General features: G+C 39.5%; 1 protein-coding gene across 2 annotated transcripts in view; it reads right to left on the reverse strand.

The window, feature by feature from the left end:
• Positions 1-2,421: 2,421 nt before the first annotated feature.
• The window catches only part of CUL4B (cullin 4B), a 38,956-nt gene continuing 17,396 nt past the window's right edge, over positions 2,422-23,981 (reverse strand). The window contains exons 8-21 of one of the 2 annotated variants that reach the window (XM_030806888.1): positions 23,869-23,958; positions 23,482-23,564; positions 22,720-22,787; positions 21,359-21,477; positions 18,192-18,384; positions 17,092-17,196; positions 16,484-16,594; positions 15,945-16,030; positions 14,741-14,848; positions 13,653-13,766; positions 12,321-12,426; positions 10,231-10,403; positions 7,919-8,071; positions 2,422-4,666 (exon numbers count right to left, since the gene is read on the reverse strand). In XM_030806888.1, the coding sequence (XP_030662748.1) occupies positions 4,571-4,666; positions 7,919-8,071; positions 10,231-10,403; positions 12,321-12,426; positions 13,653-13,766; positions 14,741-14,848; positions 15,945-16,030; positions 16,484-16,594; positions 17,092-17,196; positions 18,192-18,384; positions 21,359-21,477; positions 22,720-22,787; positions 23,482-23,564; positions 23,869-23,958 (1,605 nt within the window). In that variant the 3' untranslated portion in view covers positions 2,422-4,570. Of the gene's footprint in view, positions 4,667-7,918; positions 8,072-10,230; positions 10,404-12,320; positions 12,427-13,652; positions 13,767-14,740; positions 14,849-15,938; positions 16,031-16,483; positions 16,595-17,091; positions 17,197-18,191; positions 18,385-21,358; positions 21,478-22,719; positions 22,788-23,481; positions 23,565-23,868; positions 23,959-23,981 lie in introns of both variants that reach the window. The other variant, XM_030806887.1, reaches the window with a different exon arrangement.

Genomic DNA, 23,981 nt, shown 5'->3' on the forward strand with positions numbered 1-23,981 from the left:
CTCATGTGCAAGGGTCACCACTAAGTGAGTGAGAAGGCAATTCACAGAACCAGAGAAACTATTAGAATATAAAAAGGATTCTTACAACTCAACAAAAAGACAAACAACCTATTTTAAAAACAGCCAAAAAGTGTAAATAGACATTTCTCCAAAGAAAATATACAAATGGCCAATAACCACATAAAAAGATGGTCAACATTATTAGTCATTAAAGAAATGAGATTCAAAATCACAATGAACTACCACTTCACACTAAGATGATTATGGTAATACCTGAAAACCAGAAAACAGCAAGTGTTGAGGATGTGGAGAAATTGGAGAAATACATTGCTGGTGGGAACAGAAAATGGTGTAGCTGCTGTGGAAAAGTTTGGTGGTTCGTCAAGAAGTTAAGCACAGAACTATCATATAACCCAGCAATTTCACTCCTAGGTATCTTCCCAAAAGATTTTAAAACAGGAACGTGAACAGATAATTGTAAACAAATATTCATAGCAGCATTTTGCACAACAGTCAGAAGGTGGAAACCATACAATGTCCAACACCTGATGAGTGGATAAACAAGATATGGTATACACATGCTATTATTCAGCCATAAAAAGGAATGAAGTTATCAATACATATGATGTGGAGGAACCTTGAAAACATCATGCTAAGTGAAAGAAATCAGATACAAAAAGTCACATAATGATTCCATTGATAGGAAATATCCAGAATAGGCAAATCCAGAGAGACAGAAAGCAGTGGTTTCCAGAGGCTGGGTGAAAGGGGGAATGGGAAATGACTGCTTAATGGTGCCAATTTTCCTTTAGAGTTGAGGAAAATGTTCTGGAACTACATAATGGTGACTGCACAATATTGTGAATGTACTAAATGTCAGAATTGTATACTTTATCATGGTTAGAATGGTAAATTTTGTGTGTACTTTACCACAATAAAAAACTTAAAAATTAAAGAAAAGTTTTGAAATTAGAGAACAAATGAAGAGGATCTGTTGTTGTTACAGCTGGCAAAACTATTAAGTTCTTTTTTTTTTTTTTGAGACGCAGTCTCGCTCTGTCACCCAGGCTGGAGTGCAGTGGCGCGATCTCGGCTCACTGCAAGCTCCGCCTCCCGGGTTCACGCCATTCTCCTGCCTCAGCCTCTCCGAGTTGCTGGGACTACAGGCGCCCGCCACCACGCCCGGCTAATTTTTTTTTTTGCATTTTTAGTAGAGACAGAGTTTCACCGTGGTCTCGATCTCCTGACCTCGTGATCCGCCCGCCTCGGCCTCCCAGAGTGCTGGGATTACAAGCGTGAGCCACCGCGCCCGGCCCAAAAGTATTAAGTTCTAACATGCCAATGCAGCACATTCTTATATTTTACATCAAATAGAAAGGGTTTTACAAAAGAAAGGTTAGGGTCTTTTTCACTATGCTAGAGATGACTTCTAAGGATTGTTAAACATGAAGGTACATTATGTGTCCATTCAAAAGAAAAAATACCCTTTTTTTATAATAGCAAGGGGAGAAAGAAAAATAATTGAGCAAAGTGTTTGATTTGAACCAAGTGTTTGCAGGTGAACAAACTTCAATATTCAAATGTAAAGCAGGTTTCTTTTTTTGTAGGACACTGAAAAATATTCATTGATGAAGTATTAGCAGGATATCATTTTACAAAGCATAATTATGCAAATTTTCATCAGTACTGCTCTTTTCTTTTTAATGAACAATTTGTTTTGGCAATTTTATGTAAATAAGAGAATAGAACATGCTCATAACACTCCTGCCATTCACAGCATTAAATAGAGTGGTCATGAAAACAAAGACTAGCTCATTTTAAAAGATTTATGAATATCAAGATTAAAAAACAAACTTCTCAAATCTTTAGATCCAGATGCCTAAACTGGTTTTCTGAACTGTACACTCACATACACAGCAAAAATTTCAAGAGTATAGCTAGACATCATATTAAGACCATTCAAGCAGACTGAGGAACTGGGTTCAAAAACTTTGAGGAACATCTTACTCTGAGAGTATTTGGCCCAGAACTCAAAAAACTATTAACAGAAAAGGCAGAGCAAATGCCATAACTAAGAGTAATCTTTTCTTCTCCCCTGAACTCAAATCTAGACTCATTTCATATTGACTTTATGAAACACTTTGACACTGAGGATTTGAATGAAGCAATGTTTATACTTGTATCCGCATGTTTAAGAATAATTATCCACCTTGAGGATTCCTGGGAATTTTCCTCGCCCTGTTAACCATGCCCTCCCCCATACTCTTATAGCATTACCACAAAATCATCACAAAATTTTTAAAAAGTTTAAAAATAACAAAATCAACAAATGTCAGTTCATTAGAAGTTGTTAGGAAGATTTTAAGTCCTGTGATTTTATAACTTTCTTACAATACTTGAATTTTAAAGATCTCTAGAAACTTTTTTTAAATAAAAGTTTTATTGGAGAAAAATAGAACCACCACATACACAGGGAAAAGAGCACAAAAATTCAACTGATACAGAACAACAACTGAAAGTCACAATTATCCAATGTAGTTTGCAATTACTTTTCAGTTTCTTAAACAGCTCCCCTCAACTTGTTTTTTTAACAGTCTTGCTAATTTTTCAGCTGAAACAGCATCAAGTTTTCAAAGAATTAAGAGCCTCAGGGAGGGGACCTGCTTTCAAGATACCGAAGGTGACATCAAGAGTCTCCTCCTAACAGGACCAACTCTATCTAAAAGTTGCTTATGAGTAACTTGAATCTTGTGTAATAGTCTACATCTCACAGACCATCAGGAATGAGTTAGAACACTGTTGTTGATGGTCCGGTATGAAGAGAGGGCAAACAAAATAGCTGCATTTGCTTGTCAGCTGAGCTCATATAAAGAAATCAGTGAGGAGCTGAGAAAATATAGGCAATGGCTGCTCAATAAGAATTACAAGTTCCGAATACCACATATAGTTAGACACCAGTGTGCAAGTTGATGCAACTAGAAAGAAATAGACGACTTTTTAAAATACCTGGCCACAGGTCTTTGAGAACTCAAGAAAACAATCAACAGTAGACACAAGAGTCAAAAATCTTCTCAGGTTGAAGATTAGGACATAGGTAATCTTCCTAACGGCTCCAACAGGCAAGGAAATATGCTGTGGCAAAAAGCATTAAGTAGTTCTGATTTTTAAAAAACAAAAACAAAATTTTCTGCTTCTCCTCCCTTCAAAGCTTCAAGGAAATAGAAACAAGGAAACAAAACAAAAACAAAAAAAAACAGTGATGGTAAAGAGAAGCCTTTTGCTTGAATTATCAATTCGAAAAACAGTACTTTTGCCATTTTGTATATATAAACAATCTTGGGACATTCTCCTGAAAACTAGGTGTCCAGTGGCTAAGAGACTCAATTCAAGCAATTCTGAAAGGAAAACCAGCATGACACAGAATCTCAAATTCCCAAACAGGGGCTGTGTGGGAAACATGAGGGAGGACCTTTGTATCTAGGGTTTTAGCAAGTTAAAATGAAGATAACAGGAAAGGCTTATTTATCAACAAAGAGAAGAGTTGGGATGCTTCTAAAAAAAACTTTGGTAGAGAAAATAGGAATGCTAAATCCTAGGAAGCCTGTAACAATCCACAATTGGTCCAAGTTGAAGACAAAACTGTCCAAACAACATTTAAAGTCTAAAGTATGTTGAAAACTAGTTGAGAAGTTTTTGCTCCTGTAACAATTTACAAAACACGTTCATTTTGGTCTCTTTTGTGATTTTCTTATTGTATTCATTTTTAATATAAAGAGTTGGATTTTTCTCTTCTATGATGTTCCTCTAGTACAACTGATCATTAATTTTCTATTTTAGCTATTTTTATAAGTACTTGTTAATCAGCACAGTTAACTTGGGGCTAAGCCATATATACACATCCCATACTCATAAATGAGAATTTTTAGGATGTGAATATACAAGATATTATGTAAGCAACTGTCCCCCTACTTGAAAACTTGTTTCCAAATAATTTTTTTTTTAAAAAAACATCCCTTTCAGTGTAACAGAACATTACCTAGTAAAATATCAATAGCTATGACAATTCATTTCTCTTTTTAAGGGAAATCACAAAACGGGTGAACAACCAAGTCAAGGGTGGTTTTTCTATTTGATAAATACATCCAGAACTCTGTACAGTAAATAAAGTTTGCATGCAGTTTAAGTATCTTTAAATGACATTTTAAGCAAATAAACCTTTTGCTTCATAATTAATGGTGTGTAAGAACCCTCCCCCCTTTTTAATAGCCACAGGGATCTCTTTCCCAGTTCCAAAGAGGAATTCATGAAGACCAGGTACGTTCTTAAGTGTTTTCTGCACATCATACTAAATAACATGCAAAGAGTTCAACAACATTCTTCTTAAAGGTAAGTATTACTCTTTAAAATAGGCATGTTAACCACTGAGAAAAAGTCCACGCAACTATTTCCATTAATTACACTGCTTCATTTGGTCATCGGTAGTAAAAAAGGAGTCAAATAATATTGAATCAACAGGTTAGTTTATCCACTGGCTACTGCATATGACACCAAATGCTGCAGGGCCAACATTCTATGCAATATAGTTGTACTGGTTGGGATTTTCTTTATCTCTTTCCATGTAGTCCCGGTCAATTAAAGATTCTATTCTCTTCTTAAGATCAGCAGGCTGTAAGAGAAGGCAAATTTTCAATGTAAAGTTCATTATCATTGGCTCAAGCCCATTTAGTTAACACCCCATTAAAAAGACAACAGTTTTGGCTCATGAATTTAATCTCCTTTTTTAAAATTTTTATTTATTTAAATCTCTTTTTTAGAGAAAAGTATCATGAAAATAAACCAGGTTAAAAAAAAAATGTTTTATACACGTTGAAGATTCTTTTTTTTTTTTTGAGACAGAGTCTCGCTCTGTCATCCAGGCTGGAGTGCAGTGGCACTACCTCGGCTCACTGCAACCTCCACCTCCTGGGTTCAAGCGATTCTTCTGCCTCAGCCTCCCGAGTAGCTGGGACTACAGACACAAGCCACCACACCTGGCTAATTTTTGTATTTTTGGTAGAGATGGGGTGTCACCATATTGGCCAGGCTGGTCTCGAACTCCTGACCTCAGGTGATCCACCTGCCTCAGCCTCCCAAAGTGAGGGATTACAGGCGTGAGCCACCGTGCCCAGCTATGTTGAAGATTCTTTAATACCAGAAGTGTTTTTGATTTTTTTGGTAGCTTTTAATTTTTTTTAATAGACAGGGTCTTGCTATGTTGCCCAGGCTGACCTTAAACTCTTGTTCTGGAGTGATCCCCCCAGCCTCAGCCTCCCAAAGTACTGGAATCCCAGTACTCACAGGTGTGAGCTACCATGCCTGGTCCTGACTTTTTCATTTTGGAATATTTGCATATACATAGTGAGATACCATGGAGATGGGACCCAAGTCTAAACACAAAATTCATCTATGTTTCATACATACCTTACATAGCCTGAAGATAATTTTATACCTTTTGTGCATGAAACAAAGTTTTGACTGCAACCTGTCAAATGAGGTAAAGTGTGGAATTTTCCACCTGTGGCATCATGTTGGCATTCAAAGTTTCCAATTTTAGAGCATTTCAGATTTTGGATTTTCTCATTAAAGATGTTCAACCTGTACTATATACTATACATACATTAAACTGTCACACCCTTGTCATATTGTTATGGAATACTTTCTATTACTTTTCTATTACTTTTCTATTTTAAAGAGGTCATGCCAGAAGCAGCTACCCTTCGCGTGGTTAAATACAAAAGACTACATTTATTGTAACTTCACATGAGCACTGTAAGGTAGTTTAAGGATACAGAATACTAGTTTTGTCAAGATAGTTCATGAAGCGCACCTTTACTTTGGGCAAGAGTTAGTTGGCTTCATTTTTATAAATTAAGATTTTAAATGTATTGATAAAATCACTATTTAGACTGGGTGCGGTGGCTCATGCCTGTAATCCCAGCACTTTGGGAGGCTAAGACGGGTGGATCACCTGAGGTCGGAGTTCGAGACCAGACTGGCTAACATGGCAAAACCCCATCTGTACTAAAAATACAAGAATTAGCCAGGTGTGGTGGCGGGCGCCGGTAGTCTCAGCTACCAGGGAGACTGAGGCAGGAGAATTGCTTGAACCCGGGGGGTGGAGGTTGTAGTGAGCCGTGATCACGCCACTGCACTCCAACCTGGGTGACAGAGCAAGAAGACTCCATATCAAAAAAAAAAAATCACTATTTAAAAGAATACTGGCCACGTGCAGTGGCTCATGCCTGTAATCCCAGCACTTTGGGAGGCTGATGTGGGCGGATCATGAGGTCAGGAGTTCGAGACCAGCCTGACCAATACGGTGAAACTCTGTCTCTACTAAAAATACAAAAATTAGCCGGGAGTGATTGCGTGCACCTGTAGTCCCAGCTATTCGAGAGGCTGAGGCAAAACAAGTGCTTGAACCCGGGAGGCGGAGGCTGTAGTGAGCCAAGATCATGCCACTGCACTCCAGCCTGGATGACAGAGTGAGACTCCATCTCAAAAAAAACCATGAAATGGCTTGATAAATGAAGTACCTCATAATTTAGATCTTCATATTTCTGGTTTAGTGCATCTAAGTGACTTGGATTTCTGCATCCTGTGATTTAAAAGTAATCAAGAAAGCTTGTAGCTTTATCTTCATGATTGCATTCTAAGCTCCTGGATGACAAAATTCCACTATATATCTTATGTATCTAGTCTGTAAATATAATATAATCTTGTTTGCTAATAGAAAGTTTTTCAGGATAAGTAAAATGACCACTTGTTCAAGAGGGGAAAAGAGGGGAGGCAGTCTGATGCAGCAGTGAAAATTTTATCCAGTAATCCCAAGGTTGGGAAATCAGATGACTTTCTCTTAATTATGGTGAAAGACCTAGAATATCAGCACAATATTAACTACAGCGATCCCCTAATTTCCCCAGCATCCGTGATCTCTCTGGCTTGAGGTGAAATGACTGTTAGGCAGAGCATGAGGGTGAGAGGGTGGTAATGAGGAGTGCGATATTAGGTTTGGAGAAAAGAAAATGCTTACCTTATTAGAACTAAGAGCTACCGAGTGCTTACTATGTACCAGGTCCAGTGCTAAGATTTTTACATTCATGATCTCACTTAAACCTCACAATAATCCTACAAGGTAAGTACTACTATTACCTCAGTTTTACAAAAGAGGAAACAAGATCAGCAAGGTGAAGTGATTTATGAAAATCCAAAGCTCATAAGAACCCTAATAGCTAGCAGTCTATTCAAACTCTATCAATGTTTATCATCCAAGAGTTTGGCTATCTACCTCCTAAAACTTGTAAAAAAGGCCAGTACAACATCACATTAAGTGACTTTATTATTGGGCATTCACAGTGGAACGTTTCCATTTAATGACCAATTTCAGTTTACCAGAACTATCACCATACTTTTCAAAAAGATGCTTAATCATAACTAGTTATCTGTATGGTTTTTAACAGATGATCTCTTATATAAGCTAACTAAACAGGAGATTTAACTCAATCCACAATAACCGAATCTGTCAAATACCATGGTATTTCAATAAATACCATGGTATTTCAAGAGGAAAAGAAGTAAATAAACCAACCAAGAAGTTCAAAAGAAATATAGTGAATAAACTTGAAAATTTCAAACACTCATTTAGCAGTTCAACTTTCAGGTATCCAGGCTTTTCTGTTATTTTCCCCTTTTGTCACTGCTGCCCACATATGCCAACAAAGTTTTTTTTTTTTTAATCATATGCATCAACATGGGAAATTAAAACTTTTCTCTCTCTAAATGGTCATGATGCTTTATGTTTGCAAGATTTGTGTCTGAAAATCTAATGTACTTTCTTTTATTTATAACACGCTCAATAGGAAAACACAGAAGTACCTACCTTAACTGGAAATTTCAACTGGTTGTACACTTCTGAAACAAGGAGATTGTGGCTAAGTGTCTTTCTCATCTTCATAATTCGAACAATTGCAGCATCAATTTGATACTGTCTATCTTGAAATACTCTTTCTGTAGTGCTTGCTTGTTCTTCAACCTAACAAAAAAGTTTTAAACCTAAGAATTATACCAGAAGCAAAACCTGACTATTTACATAAATTGTGCATTTTAGGGACATGACATTGTTATTGCTTTAAAGGTACTGAATTATGTAAATGGGGTCTTATAAATATAGATGCTGACAGAGAAAAATCCTACAAACGTAACTCCTTTCTGTTCTGATTATATTGCCCTATACCAATGAAGTAATGCTAGTATTAGTTAATAGAAAAACATCATCTTTGAATTGCTTTTCTAGAAGTAGAGATAGCTGATGTGGAATTTACCATTTTGTTTTTTTACTCTGTCTTTGATATCTTCTAAATGTGTGTATCAGTTTCAATGGATTGTTAACCAGATTTCTCTATGACAATAGCTTGTCTATAAAGTGACTCCGTCTGACCTCTGACTCAAGGCATGGTATCAACTGGCTAAGCAAACTAGTTAAGAGTCAACCTCTTTGAAAATTAATTTTTATTTTGTAATATGTAAATCAGACATGCATGCCATTAGTGCTTACAATCCTTCAAGACTTACAGAAATGTAGGTATTTAGGAGGCGGTTTACCAATCTTGATGCTGAAGTAAAAATGTTCATCTTTAGTAATTAAACCAAAAAAACAGTTTGGGCTTTTTGCAGCAGTTTCTTCCTGGTACAGCATAAATGTTTTAAAAGTAGGGACATGGTAATCCTTTAAGAAAATATCCTGTCTTTGATGTGTATGTGAAAACGACAGGAACTTGTTTGAAGATACTGGTCACTGTCCTACATTAAAATTTTTTCAGCTGGGCGTGGTGGCTCACACCTGTAATTCCAGCACTTTGGGAGGCCGAGACGGGTGGATCATGAGGTCAGGAGTTCAAGATCTGCCTGGCCAATATGGTGAAAACCCATCTCTACTTAAAATACAAAAATTAGCTGGGTGTGGTCGTGCACGCGTGTAGTCCCAGCTACTCGGGAGGCTGAGGCAGGAAAATCGCTTGAACCCGGAAGGCGGAGGCTGCAGTGAGCCAAGATCGTGCCACTGACTCTAGCCTGGGTGACAGAGTGAGACTCCATCTCAAAAAAAAAAAAATTTTTTTTTTTCAAATACTGCATTAAACCTTATTGGAACTGAAACAATCAGTTTCAGGATGCTGCAGTTGGAAGTCTCTTACAAATTCAAATGGCAAAAACAAACAAAATATTCACCTTCACTGTTTTTGTTTGTTTTTTTCTTTTTAGACAGAGTCTCACTGTCACCCAGGCTGCAGTGCAGTGGCGCAATCTCAGCTCACTGCAACTTCCACATCCCGAGTTCAGGTGATTCTCATGCCTCAGCCTCCCAAGTAGCTGGGACTACAAGCACGCACCACCACGCCCAGCTAATTTTTGTATTTTTAGTAGAGACAGGGTATCGCCATGTTGGCCAAGCTGGTCTTCAACTCCTGACCTCAGGTGATCTGCCCGCCTCAGCTTCCCAAGGTACTGGGATTACAGGTGTGAACCACCGTACCTGGCCCACCTTCACTGTTAATCAAATAAATAGTGAATAAATCAATTCAGATTTTTCACCAAGCAAGTTGGCAAAAGAAAATATAATCTTTAGTGCTGGGGGACATAGTAAGACAGGCTCTCATATGCTGCTGGACAGAGTATAAACTGGTCCAGCCTTTCTGGAACACAATATGACATTATGTACTAAGACTCCTAAAATGTTCATACCCTTTAACCCAAAAAAATCTACTTCCACAAATTTATCATAGATCAAAGAGATTAAAATTTAGTTTCAAAGAGGTTTCTTGCAATCTTATTTATAATACTAAAAAGTCATGAATTTAATTGCCCCAAAATGAACAGTGGTTGAACAAACTATAAGAGCCATGTAAAAATATCACACTGACATCTGCCATTTTTTGAAGCTATTTAATAGCATGGAAAAATTCTAAAGATTGAATACTAAATAAAGATATAAAACCATGTTGAGTATCATCTCAATCCTGTACAATCTCTCTCCCAAACACCCAAAATCAAATACGGAAACATATTTAGCTAGACACAGGCACAGAAAATATTAATGGCATTGGCAGTATTACAGGTATAAAAATCTTTATATATTTTGATTATTAACATGAATAATTCCAGTGTGTTAGGACTAGGATAAAGTGAAAGAAATACCGTTTCTTTCATCTGGATTTGATTGATCTTTATCCTGAAAAGTTTATGTTTGAAATCATCATTACAAATGAACTTGTCACCATCTTCAATATCTTTGCCCTTTGGATTTTTTGCCAGAACTCTAGCTTTGCCACAGGCTAATGACTGCAGTGTTCTCCTTAACTCTCCATCCTCTGAAGAAGAAACAGAGGTTTAGTTATTTGTTACCAGCATGAACAACTACGACATTCTACCTCAATCTAGCTTCCACTCCATCCCCCTATTAAAACTGTTTCATTTTTTCCCAAAGGTCACCAACAACTTTTCTTTGTTCTAGCCAATGGCTTTTTTCCTAGTCCTCTTCTTTTTTAAAAAAAAATAGAGGTGGGGTTTCACCATGTTGCCCAGGCTGGTCTCAAACTCCTGAGCTCAAGTGATCCACCCGCTTTGGCCTCCCAAAGTGCTGGGATTACAGGTGTGAGCCACCACGCCCGGCCCCTAGTCCTCTTTTAAAGGTGTCAATTATCATACCATGTGGGCAACTACCAAATCTTCCAAAATGACATTTCACTTCTCTCCAGTTGCATGTTTAAAGGGCAATTCCGCCTGGCTGTTTTACTATCAACTGTAGTTACGTCCAAAATTTGATTCATCGTCTCCACATAACTGTGTCCTCTTTCCAACTGTCAGTGGTGATACCACTAACCTTCTCAGTTGGGAAACCCTGAAATCATCTTTTAACTTTTCCTTCTCCTTCATCCTCAACATAATAGCTAGCCGCTGCTTCCACAGAGATGAGTTTTCTCCATTTTCATGGTCTCACTCTAGTCTAAGTCCCTTCCACTTTATGCCTGAATCATCCCAATAGCATCTAAACTGGAATCCCTTGATCCTTCCAGTTGCCCTGTAGATTGATTTCAGTAAGTGGTCCAAATAATTACTTCCACCATGCCACACAGTTGAGACACTACAGTGTAGGTTTCATTTGCTAGACTTATCAGGTTCTCCACAATCAGGCCCTACTCATCTTACCTAATTTTTTAACTCACTATTCTATGTTACAATTAAGCTCTTCATGATTCTTCATGATTCTATGCTACAATTAAGCTCTTCATGGGCCTATATACTGTGCCCATTCCTACCTCCAAACCTCATCTCAAAATATTTCCCCTTGCTGTATATGCCTTCTCCCTGACCAAAACTTGAAGTCCCAGCTCAAATGCCACTTGCTTCATGACAGCTTTCCCAATTGTGCCAGTCCACAGTGATCTCTTACTTTGTTGAACGCTTACCACACTTATAGTCAGTACCACAAGCCAGTACTTATTGGTTTTGACATTATGTCAAGTGTCATTTCCCCCTTTCCCTATGGTTATATAAAGAGTTCTGGCCAGGCGCGGTGGCTCACACCTGTAATCCCAGCATTTTGGTAGGCCGTGGCAGGCGGATCACGAGGTCAGGAGTTCGAGACCAGCCTGGCCAACATGGTGAAACCCCATCTCTACTAAAAATACAAACATTAGCCGGGTGTGGTGGCAGGCGCCTGTAATCCCAGCTACTTGGGAGGCTGAGGCAGTAGAATTGCTTGAACACAGGAGGTAGAGGTTGCAGTGAGCCGAGATCGCGCCACTGCACTCCAACCTGGGTGACAGAGCAAGATTCCGTCTTGAGGAGAAAAAAAAAAGAGTTCTGGCTGGGTGCAGGGGCTCATGCCTGTAATCGTAGTACTTAGGGAGGCTGAGGCAGGAAGATCCCTTGAGCCCAGGAGTTTGAGACCAGGCTAAGCAACATAGTGAGACCCTGTCTCTACAACAAATTTTAAAAATTAGCCAGGCATGGTGGCATGCACTTGTAGTCCCATCTGCTTGGGAGGCTGAGGCAGGAGAATCACTTGAGCCTGAGCCATGATTGTACCACTGGACCCCAGGCTGGGTGACAGAGTGAGACCCTGTCTCATAAAAAACAAAAACAAAAACAAAAAACAAAACAAAACAAAACAAAAAGACAACTCAAAAGAGTTCTGAAGCAAGGGATTATTCCTATAAGTATGTCCCCTAGACCTCTTAACATAGTGGTGTGCACATAGTGAACACTTAATGCTTGCTACAAACCTATTCCAGTTGCCTGCTTGATCTCTTCTAAACTGAACTCCTCTCCCTCATTAAACATTAGCAGCACCAGTGTTTGAAAAAGAGAGACCTGGAGTTCCTTTTTACCCTGTTGAAGAAATAAAAGTGTTTAGTCATCACTTTTTAAAAAAACACATGAAAAATTAATCAAATCATCACTTATAGGAAAAGCATTTTTCAATTAGTGGATTTAGAAACATGGTTAGCATTATCCAGCAAAGCCACTTGACGTGGTAATACAGTATTCCAGTGTGAGGTTTAGGTGTGACCCTACCTAAAATAGGGGGAAGGATTAGCTGACCTTTTAACAGTTTTTTTTAAGCCTTATAAATAGAATAAAGTAATGAAAATTAATCAGCCTTATGTGTCATTCTAGATATTCATCACAAGCAGCAAGAAATCACTATTTCAAATGTATTTTTGATTTGTTTGGCTCAGATTAGTCATGAAAAGCTAAAGTTTTTTGAGATTAGATATTGCACACTGTTCCCCTTAACTCCCACTCTATTCGTAGCTCCCAGCAACAAGATTTCCGTCAAGAAGTGGCAGTGTTAGACTGGATGTAGTTGCTCATGCCTGTAATCCCAGCACTTTAGGAAGCTGAGGCAGGAGGATAGCTTGAGCCCATGAGTTTGAGGTTACAGTGAACTATGATTGTGCCACTGTACTCCTGCCTGGGTGACAGAGTGGGACCCTGTCTCTAAAAATAAACAAATAAATAAAAATAGAGAGTGGCAGTGTAAAGTTTTCATCCACAGGTGAGGAAAGGGTAGGGGGAAAGTTCACTGCTTTTCATTTTGCAGAAGGGCCAAATCAATTGTGGAAAGACCACACACCTAAAATTACTTAAAAATACATAAAGCTATGACAAGCTATCACTGTCGTCATGCGGATATCTAGGATACAATTATAAAACAATAGCTTAAACTGGCCAGACATGGTGGTTCACACCTGTAATCCCAGCACTTTAGGAGGCCGAGGCCCGTGGATCACGAGGTCAAGAGACAGAGACCATTCTGGCCAACATGGTGAAACCCCGTCTCTACTAAAAATACAAAAAAATTAGCTGGGCATGGTGGCACGTGCCTGTAGTCCCAGCCACTCGGGAGGCTGAGGCAGGAGAATCACTTGAACCCAGGAGGCGGAGGTTGCGGTGAGCTGAGATAGCGCCACTGCACTCCACTCTGGTGACAGAGTGAGACTCTGTCTCAAAAAAAAAAACAAAAAACAATAGCCTAAACTTTCAGTTAAGAAGGATGACCTAAATATTAAAGATAAAGATGAAAACTAAAAGTTTTGGGAACATCCACTTACCTCTTTAAATTCTGCTTTTAACACACAGTGTCCTAGGGTTGACTGCCACTGAAGCTTCCTGCCACTATGTTTGCCTAGGTAAAATGTCTTGAAAATCTCCTGAAGTTTTACCATCTAAAGTAAATAAAATAAGGCTTTATTTAAGCTCTGTATCCAATACCACATTTACCACTTTTTATACTTACCTCATATGATATAGTTTCTGGAAAATTTTAAGACTATATCCAGTAGGTCCACCAATCACTTTGATGAAAAACAATGATCTCCCAACCACCACATCAAATGGGATTTATTAGGATTTATACCTTTTGTTCTCTCTGAACCATTTAATCATCCCCTCTTTTGAAACATTCACCTGTGCCTCTGCACTATGCTGGTTCCTTTATTTCACTGTTGCTTCTGCACTGGTTTTCTTCACAGGTTCCTCTTTCTACCATCTGCCAAATGTGAGCCTTTTCTAAAGTTCTGCCTCTGCTGTTTTTTCTTCCTCTTTGAGAGAGATCTACTCCCTGGGCCTTCATAATCATCTCCATGGAGGATTCTCAATATCTATCTGTCTAGCCTTAATCCCTTTTATGGGCTTCTGTCCTGGGCTAGACAGTTTCCCAGGAGTCAGGATAGATTTAATCAAGGACCCATCATTTAGCAATCCCACCTATGGGTGAAATATGTGCAAGAATTCTTAATAGCTAGGTAGAGTGAGGGGTATAACCTGGGAAGATGGAAGAAGAGCCAGGGAAATTGACCCTGAACCCAGAAATTTGGCATTATTAGCTATGTGCTTAACTGGACTTCTAAGTACAAAAGTAAAGTATTAAAGCAGTTGGTATTTGGTGTTGGTGCGTTTACTGACATACACTTTTAAAAGTATCCATGCCAGGCCTGATGACTCACACCTGTAATCCCAGCACTTTGGAAGGCTGAGGCGGGGGGATAACTTGAGCTCAAGAGTTCAAGACCAGCCTGAGCAATACAGCGAGACCCTGGGTCTCTATTTTTTTTTCTAAGTATCTATTTTTAAATGACAAGCAAAATGGAAATGCTATGATCTCTATGCCTATAATTCAGTTCTAAACAGTAACTCTTACCTCCGGTGGTAAATGAACTTCCATAGGCACATATGTTGGCCAATAGCCCATTGTCAGGATATTCACAGTTAATTCAATATTTCCCGGAACATTCTGATTCTGCATATACTATAAGAAGATCAAAACACACACTGAGATCTTAAAACTGCATACATTTCATATCATAATAATCTATTTAAGAAGTTCCCCGTTATGAAATTACATGCAAACACTGACCATCCTTAAAATAAAAGGCAACTATTAAGAAGACTTTAAATGAAACCTACACAAAATGCACTAGGCAAGTACAGAGGTTAACATTTTGATACAAAGGCATACAAGGATCACATGACCTCATTACAGGCATTATCAACTTAAATAATTTCTTACATACAGCTGGGCCATTATAGGATCTCTTCTCCATTCTTTTCCCCAATACCACCTGCAGTCCCCACCTTTGAATACCCCTATGTGGCTTAAACACCTTGCAGCAACCCCCCATTCCTCACCCCACCAGCCAGCCCAAGTCTCCAGTTTTTCGCTTGCTCCACTGCCTGTCTGCAGGGAGTGACCTGGAGTAGGGAAGGAAAAAGAGGGGAAAAGGGCAAAGCAGATAAGCCCTATTCGGTAGCTACTATAGAATCCATAATCTTACTGACCCTGATTTTTTCTTAATTCTTTCACTTCCACTTCCCATCTTAGCAACATTGTGGAGTAAAGAAGTCACTACTAAAACCCAAAAGAGGAAAATCTAATTTGTCATCATTATCACCTATGTTCTTAAACATTTCAAAACTACTTTCTACCTACATCTTCAAAACTGTGGATCTAGCTTTCTATCCCCAATGTCCCCAAAGGCTTTATACAGCTACATCATCACTTCTCCTCTCTCCCCATTGCAAGCTCTGAACATGCAAATTACCAAACGATAAGATGCTGGGGAAAGCCCTGTTCCCACTATAGCTCTTCTTGTACTGACTTCAGTTCAATACATTTTATTTTTTTGTGTGTGTTATTCTGGGTGTTTGTTAAAAATAAATCCTAAAGTAGGTCAAATATACTTATATTTCACCGATGATTTTTTTTCTACTGTGAATATCACCTCAGTTGCCATGAAGTAATTACAACAAACACGTTTCTATTTATCCTCTTTAGTACAAATCACAGCAAGCAGATAACTAAATATAACTAAGTTTGACGAATTAAGAGTTTAACTCACTTTTACCTGTTTGAACTGAATCATGATGTCTTTAGAAAGTTCCATGTCTTTAAACATTCCTTCAAGTTTACTGGTGAAAGCAGCTCCGCATTCTATTAAAGATGTTTGTACATGTATAATATTTTAAAGTGGTAAAAACAAAAGAGGTTTAAAAGTGGGAAACACGAAATACAAAACTTACTTTAGTATGAAGTATGATCTGTAACTTTCATAAGAATAAAAAGAAATCCTTACCCCAAAGTGTATGCCCCATTAATTCAGAGTCAAACTCTTTAATCCTGTAGTAACCTTATCTACTATTTAGGTATAAAATAAATGGGAAATTTTTATACAAATAATAAAACCAAGAACAATGCTTTATCTTAAAAAACACAACAACTCTGGATATATGTACAAGTTGGAAACCTCAGGAGCTTGCTCAATTTATGTTTTCATCATATATACATAGATGTGAGTGACAAAAGAGGAAATCGATTGAAAGGGTAAAAAGCTAACATTCTCCTTCAGAAATCAAAGAAAAGGAACAGAAAGAATGAGAAACCTACCATGTTTAAGTTTGGACAGCATTGATTTTTCAGCATCTACAGATGCACTCTTCCCGACTAACAGGCGCTTGGCTAAATCTTTCTTATAGAAGGCCTCAAAAACATCCTTGCCTATGTAAAAAGAAATGCAAAATTTATAATATTCCAATAAAAAGTTCTAACAAAACTGCTTTAAAGTGCTTTAATAAAGCATAACATTATTCCAAGTTATTTTACTTTACACATTTTATTTAAGTTTGTTAAATGCAAGAAACAGTAGAGATCTATTTTTGTGCCAGACATTTCGAAGTCTTTATTGTAAAACTTTTTTGCATGTAACTGTCTTGATTGCATTAACTTTTCTTCAGAAAAGCTTTTGTGGACTGGTAGCTTTGGTGCCAATATTTAAGAGATTAAGCCAAGTAGCAAAAATCAAGGCACTTAATACTAGAAGAGCCAAAGCATAGGACAATCAGGTAACATTCCTCACATATCTCCCCAATGAATTAAAAACAATTTTAAATCTGTAATTTCCAAATAAATATTCCCTCCAGTTTGAATATACTTGCTAGCTTCTCTGTTGAGTGCTATTTTAAAATAAAAATATTAAAACATTAGTAAATACTTACCATAGATAAATCTAAATATGATCATAATTTTATCCAACATTTTCTCAAGCTCTTCATCTGTAGCTTCTTTGTTGCCTGCACGAAGTTTTGAATCTACATACTTAGCTAAAATGGGGGAAAAGTTTGTTGTTTAATAACCAGGGAATACACGAGGTCCTGGGCACTATATATACCCAAAGAGGAGTATGATACACTGAGTTTTTCAATACTTCAGAAATCTATATGCATTTTTTGAAGTCTCCAAAGTCAGGAAGATCGACTGACTCGTTCAATGCCATAGAGCTAATAACATCAGGGCCTGAACACAAACCCAAGTGTTCTGACTCCAGATCAAATGTACTTTCCACTATACTGATGTTTATGAAAATAGGATAGGGACATCCTGTGGGGGAGGTCTCATGTAGCCCTGTGAGGGCATAATGTAATCAAAGCCACGAAAAGACATGGGGAATCTTCTGGAGTATCCATTTTATAGGAATAGTAAGCAATCTTAAACATTACTTTTCTATTAAAATAAACCAGATACATCATAGAGTAGAAAGTAAAATTTGCTACATGTTTAAGGATAAATAGTAGATAGGCTGCAACAAAATTTCATCCTTTTGGCAGAGGACCCTAGACCTTCTCAGGTTACCTCCTCCTCTGACACTAAGGGTACTCAGGTGGAAAAACCTGAGAAGCGCTGTAGTGTATATCGCATCCTTATGCTAAATGGGCCCAGATTATTAGGTTTATTTTTGCCCTGGACTTTTTTCTTTTTCACTGACAACTGTAATTCATGCTGCCCTTTTTTTGTAGCTTGAAATAACACCCTGCCTCATTTCTAAATCGTTAGGCTACGAAAACAGATAAGCTTATTATCAATAAAGGTAAACAGTGTCCAACGTACTGTCTTTCAAAGAAAGCACATTATGTTTGACATGTGGGCTTTCAGTATTTATATCCAGGTTTTTAGAAAGACTTTTCAAACTTGATATACCAGCTAAGCAACCTCAAACAAAAGGAATTAGTAATACTACAACCTGGTAAAAATTTCGGATTGAGATTTTATGACTCAAAGAACATCATTAAACAACTGGAAAAAGGACTGGAAAACATACCTATAAGTTCAGCTGGTTTATTTGGTCTTTTGTTAATGAACGTTTCAAATGCTTCTTTCATGGCATTAATAAATTTCTCATTCTTCAGAAAGCAGATATCAATTATATGGTCAACCTTATCTTTAAAATCCAGCAATTCTTGAACCATGGTTTTATCTTTTTCAGGATTAATTACAATAGTGCTGCCAAATGCCTAAAACGAAAAATTACCACTTTTTACTGTAATCAAATTGTCTACAATGAAAACAATCCCCAAATCGTATTTTAAGTGGCATATATATTTAAAGATCTTTAAAAAGTAAAATAAAGGTATTTTTAAGATGGAATCTCGCTATGTTGCCCAGGCTAGTCTCAAACTCCTGGGCTGAAAGGATCCTCCTGCCTCAGCCTCCCAAGTAGCTGGGGTTACAGTCATGTACCACTGCACCTGGCAAAATAAAGCTGATGGTGAAATGAGGACAAAAAAATAAAGTGCTAAAATATCCACACTGTTAACCACTCATCTATAATCACAAAAATAGTAAGCAATGATCACTGGGCATATGATATCATAACAGGGTATTATTAGAAGCCTCTGGGATCTTTTCCTTATTTTTAAAGAAGTCAGCTTTCAATTTCCTTAAAATGGCAATCTGGCTTTAGTGTAAGATGGAAGAAAGGAAAGAAATTTGGGGTTCAAAGTCTTCTTTTTCTACATTCACTGCTTTAAGTGGTAGAGATAGAAATTATGTCAGCCAGGAGGCGCGGTTTCGCCATGTCGGCCAGGCTGCTCTCCAGCTCCTGACCTCGAGTGCTCTGCCCGCCTCGGCCTCCCTAGGTGCTGGGACTGCAGACGGAGGCTCGCTCACTCGGTGCTCGGTGTTGCCCGGGCTGGAGTGCGGTGGCATGGTCTTGGCTCGCTGCAGCCTCCACCTCCCAGCCGCCTGCCTTGGCCTCCCAGGGTGCTGGGATTACAGCCTCTGCCCGACCGCCGCCCCGTCTGGGAGGTGGGGAGCATCTCTGCCTGGCCGCCCATCCTCTGGGTTATGAGGAGCTCCTCTGCCCGGCCGCCTCGTCTGGGAGGTGAGGAGCGCCTCTGCCCTGCCGCCACCTCGTCTAGAAGTCAGGAACGTCTCTGCCCGGCCGCCCATTGTCTGGGACGTGAGGAGAGACTCTGCCCGGCCACCGCCCCATCTGGGAAGTGAGGAGCGCCTCTGCCCAGCCACCCCTTCTGGGAAGTGAGGAGCGCCTCTGCCCGGCCACCCCGTCTGGGAAGAAGTGAGGAGCGCCTCTGCCCGGCCGCCCCGTCTGGGAAGTGAGGAGCCCCTCTGCCCGGCCACCACCCCATCTAGGAAGTGAGGAGCGTCTCTGCCCGGCCGCCCCGTCTGGGAAGAAGTGAGGAGTGCCTCTGCCCGGCCGCCCCTTCTGGGGTGTGAGGAGCCCCTCTGCCTGGCCGCCCCTTCTAGGGTGTGAGGAGCGCCTCTGCTGGCTGCCCCATCTGGGAAGTGAGGAGCACCTCTGCCCGGCCGCCCCGTCTGGGAAGTGAGGAGTGCCTCTGCCCGGCCGCCCCTTCTGGGGTGTGAGGAGCCCCTCTGCCCGGCCGCCCCTTCTGGGGTGTGAGGAGCCCCTCTGCCTGGCCGCCCCGTCTGGGGTGTGAGGAGCGCCTCTGCCGGCCGCCCCGTCTGGGAAGTGAGGAGCGCCTCTGCCCGGCCGCCCCGTCTGGGAAGTGAGGAGCGCCTCTGCCCGGCCGCCCCGTCTGGGAAGTGAGGAGCGCCTCTGCCCGGCCGCCCTGTCTGGGAAGTGAGGAGCGCCTCTGCGCGGCCGCCCCGTCTGGGAAGTGAGGAGCGCCTCTGCGCGGCCGCCCCGTCTGGGAAGAAGTGAGGAGCGCTTCTGCCCGGCCGCCCCGTCTGGGAAGTGAGGAGCGCCTCTGCGCGGCCGCCCCGTCTGGGAAGTGAGGAGCGCCTCTGCGCGGCCGCCCCGTCTGGGAAGTGAGGAGCGCCTCTGCCCGGCCGCCCCGTCTGGGAAGTGAGGAGCACCTCTGCCCGGCCGCCCCTTCTGGGATGTGAGGAGCACCTCTGCCTGGCCGCCCCGTCTGGGATGTGGGGAGCGTCTCTGCCCGGCCGCCCCGTCTGGGAGGTCTACCACAGAGGCCAGAAGCAATGTGGGGGCTGGACGTGGTGGTTCACGCCTGTAGTCCCAGTACTCTGGGAGGCTGAGACGGGTTGATCACTTGAGGCTGAGTTCGAGACCAGCCTGGCCAACATGGCGAAACATATGAAAAATGCAACTGACAAGCCAACCAACCAACCAAGCGACAACAAAACAGGTCTACCCTGGAGTCATACTCTAATTTTTTCTATTTTCCTCCCTTTCTGATCCTTTATCCCACTTTCTTTTTCTTCCTCTTCCTTCTCCTCCTTCTTTGTCAAATAGAGGATTGAGTTATTATCATTGATCCATACAAAGTCCCTCTCTCATTTATTTTCTTTAATTCCCACCCCCCATTTCTATTCCCCGTCTTCCCATGTGCAACCTTCCTAATATATTTGATATGCATCTTTTTCTTTGTATGTACTTTTAGAAAATGTTTATTGTTTTGTGTGCAAAAATAAATTAAAAATTTAAAATAAAAAAAGGAAAAAAAAAAACAAAAAAAACAAACAAAAAAAAGAAATTATGTCAGCCATCAATCAGGTTTTATAGCTGATATGCCACACAGCTACCATTCTCAGGTTGACTGTTCTCAAAATTCCCATTACTTTTTAAACAAATTTAAAATTCCCTTAAAAGAATTGGATCAAGGCCGGGTGTGGTGGCTCATGCCTGTAATCCCAGCACTTTGGGAGGCCAAGGCGGGTGGATCATTTGAGTTCAGGAGTTCAAGGCCAGCCTGACCAACATGGTGAAACCCCGTCTCTACTAAAAATACAAAATTAGCCAGGCATGGTGGTGCATGCCTGTAATCCTAGCTACTTGGGAGGCTGAGGCAGGAGAATCGCTTGAACCTGGGCGGCAGAGGTTGCAGCGAGCCGAGATTGCGCCACTGCACTCCAGCCTGGGTGACAAGAGCAAAACTCTGTCTCAAAAAAAAAAAAAAAATTGGATCAAACAAGAAATGCTTGCCAATATGCACTCTTGATGTGTAGATAAGCCGTAAGAGAGAAAAATCACAGGTAAATTGTTAATACCTTGATATATTCGATCCACTGCTGCAAAAGAACCTGAACTCCACCTCGAACTCTACTGAAGAGCTGATACAGAAGAGACAAATCTTGAATTCGGTTTTCATCAAGGAGGTTATTTAAACCTGTATTTTAAAACATTTTGGCATTAAAATATAGTGAACAAAAAAGTGAACAAGATTATCAGACATTTTAATAAAATTTGAGTTATAATCATCATTGTGATACTGGTTTGAACTATGACTAGTCTGTACGTGAGCTGTAATGTGAGATTTCCTTGGAATTAAACCCAACCATCTTTCTGGGTAAAAACTAAATATAGAGACTTTAGTCGTTATAAAAATAAAAACAGGCCAGGCACGGTGGCTCACACCTGTAATCCCAGCACTTTGGGAGGCCGAGGCAGGAGATCGATTGAACCCAGGAGGTCAAGACCAGCCTGGGCACAATAGTAAGACCCCCTCCCTCTTTCTATTTTAATTTAAAAAGTTAAAAAAATCAAAAAGAGAAAGAAAAATGGTTAACTCCATAATGGTTTGTGCCATTTAGCATGATAGAGGCAAAAACAAACTTATAAAAACTGGCTTACATAAATACACATTATAAATACCTCATATATGTAGTAGCCATATTATGTACATAGTTATATTTCAGAATACCGGATATAGCCTGTGATATATCAAAAGCCATGCATAAATAGGTCAAATTTAAATGAGGCTCTAATAAATATTTGATTTTCAGGATGAAATAACAGTATAACTGCATTAAATTTCTAAATACATAAATTTTTATACAAAAGAAAATATTGTTGAGGAGAAAGGTAAGGCTTTTACCTATTTGTGGCATTCTCAAAGTAAAATGTAGGGTATACTCTAAATTCACTTGGGATTAGAAGTGCTTGGTTTGACATGCCATGAACAACAACAAAAAACCCTCACCACTTTGGTGTAAAAAGGAATACCTTTCCTTACTGAAAGCTTACATATTAAGTCAAGAATTTCCCACTTTTTTTCTTTTATTTTATTTAAAGAGATGAGAGTCTCACTATGTTGCCCAGGCTGACCTCAAACTCCTGGGCTGAAGCAATCCTCCTGCCTCAGCCTCCCAAGTAGCTGATACTACAGGCACATATCAACCACTGTTTTTTTATTGGTATTTGTGGATCCTTCTCTTCTAGTTCCTGTATCTTTCAGATAAGAAAACTGGCACCTCCAGGAAATTTACTGTGATTAATAAGGATGGTGTCCATCCTCAGAAATGCAGCCACATGCTATCAAATTTTTAAAAGGGCAACATCTTTAAAAATTCCCTACTAGTTTGCCATTACCATTTAAAAAGCAATCTCTTATTTACAAATTGCCAATTACCTTTCTGAAGAATTGCTGTTAAGTGTTCACCTAGAAGTTGTTTTTCTACAGTAGCAATTAATGACTTCCTAAAGGAAAAAAAAAAAAAGGTTAGTATTATTGATGTTTGACTTCCAGAAAATCTAAAGCCTCTCCTGAGGGTGGAAAAAAAAATCAAATAGCTCATTTTATGTTGATTTCAAGATTCTTATCCTATGTATAAATCTATTGGTGCTCAGAGTTACTATACTTTATGCCTAAAAGAAAAAAAACATAGAGGAATTGACAGGCAAAAATTTTAAAAAAACACTGCATATTTTAGAATTTGGTTTACATAATGAAATAAGTATCTCCAAGACCTTGCTGTAGTTGGCTTTTTCCAAGTTTTGCTACTTTTATTAGGAAGGTAAAGAAGTACTACATACAGAAGCCCCTCGACTGGCAATATTAATACCTAGGAAAGCACAGAAATAGGGGAATCCACTGAATTTTAATTGGCCTAAAGAGTTTTAAAGGTCACATCAGCCTCTAATATTATTTCTAAATTACCTTCTAAACACACACACACACACACACACACACACACACACACACCCCTAATAATCGAATCCTTGGATGAAAACTAACTAGGGAAAAGAATAACTTGAAGTTTGTATTATGAAAACAACTGTTAACACTTCAAATCACACCTGAAAACAGTTACTAACATGTTTAGGATAGCTAAAGTGCTGCAAGTAATTTAACGACAGTTTAAGACTATTAAATTCAGCATGTAATACTTACTGGGTGGTCTGATCTAAGTAAGTAATAAGTCTGTCTGCTTCTTCTTCTAAACGTTTGTTAACATGATGTAGATATTCAGGAACCTACAAAGATAGTTTTTTATATTATTGTTTTCCTCCCCATAAATCACTCAGAAAATGTCAAGTCCAAAAGATCCTGGAAGTGGCCCTGTCAAATGTGACAGGGTAGAATCATATGTAAAAATTTATAGGTAGAGTTTATGATCCAGAATTCTGGCCTTTAAGAAGAGAGAAAAGAAAGGAGCACCTAAGTGAGAGAAGAGCATCACAATGTTGGGAAGATAAATGCAAAGGGAAGCTTATATTCTACAAAGTAAGGTCTATTGTGAGAGACAGCGAGAATTTATTAGTCATGATTTTTAAATACCTCTCTTTCTTGCATTAATTTTTGGCCTTCAGCTGCATAGAGCCGGTTAGTTTCTTCCAAAAATCGTTGTTCAAAAGAATCTTGATAAATCTGGGAGGGGGAACAAAATGAAG

The sequence above is a fragment of the Nomascus leucogenys genome, chromosome X (assembly GCF_006542625.1).
Source record: "Nomascus leucogenys isolate Asia chromosome X, Asia_NLE_v1, whole genome shotgun sequence".
NCBI classification, from domain to species: domain Eukaryota; kingdom Metazoa; phylum Chordata; class Mammalia; order Primates; family Hylobatidae; genus Nomascus; species Nomascus leucogenys.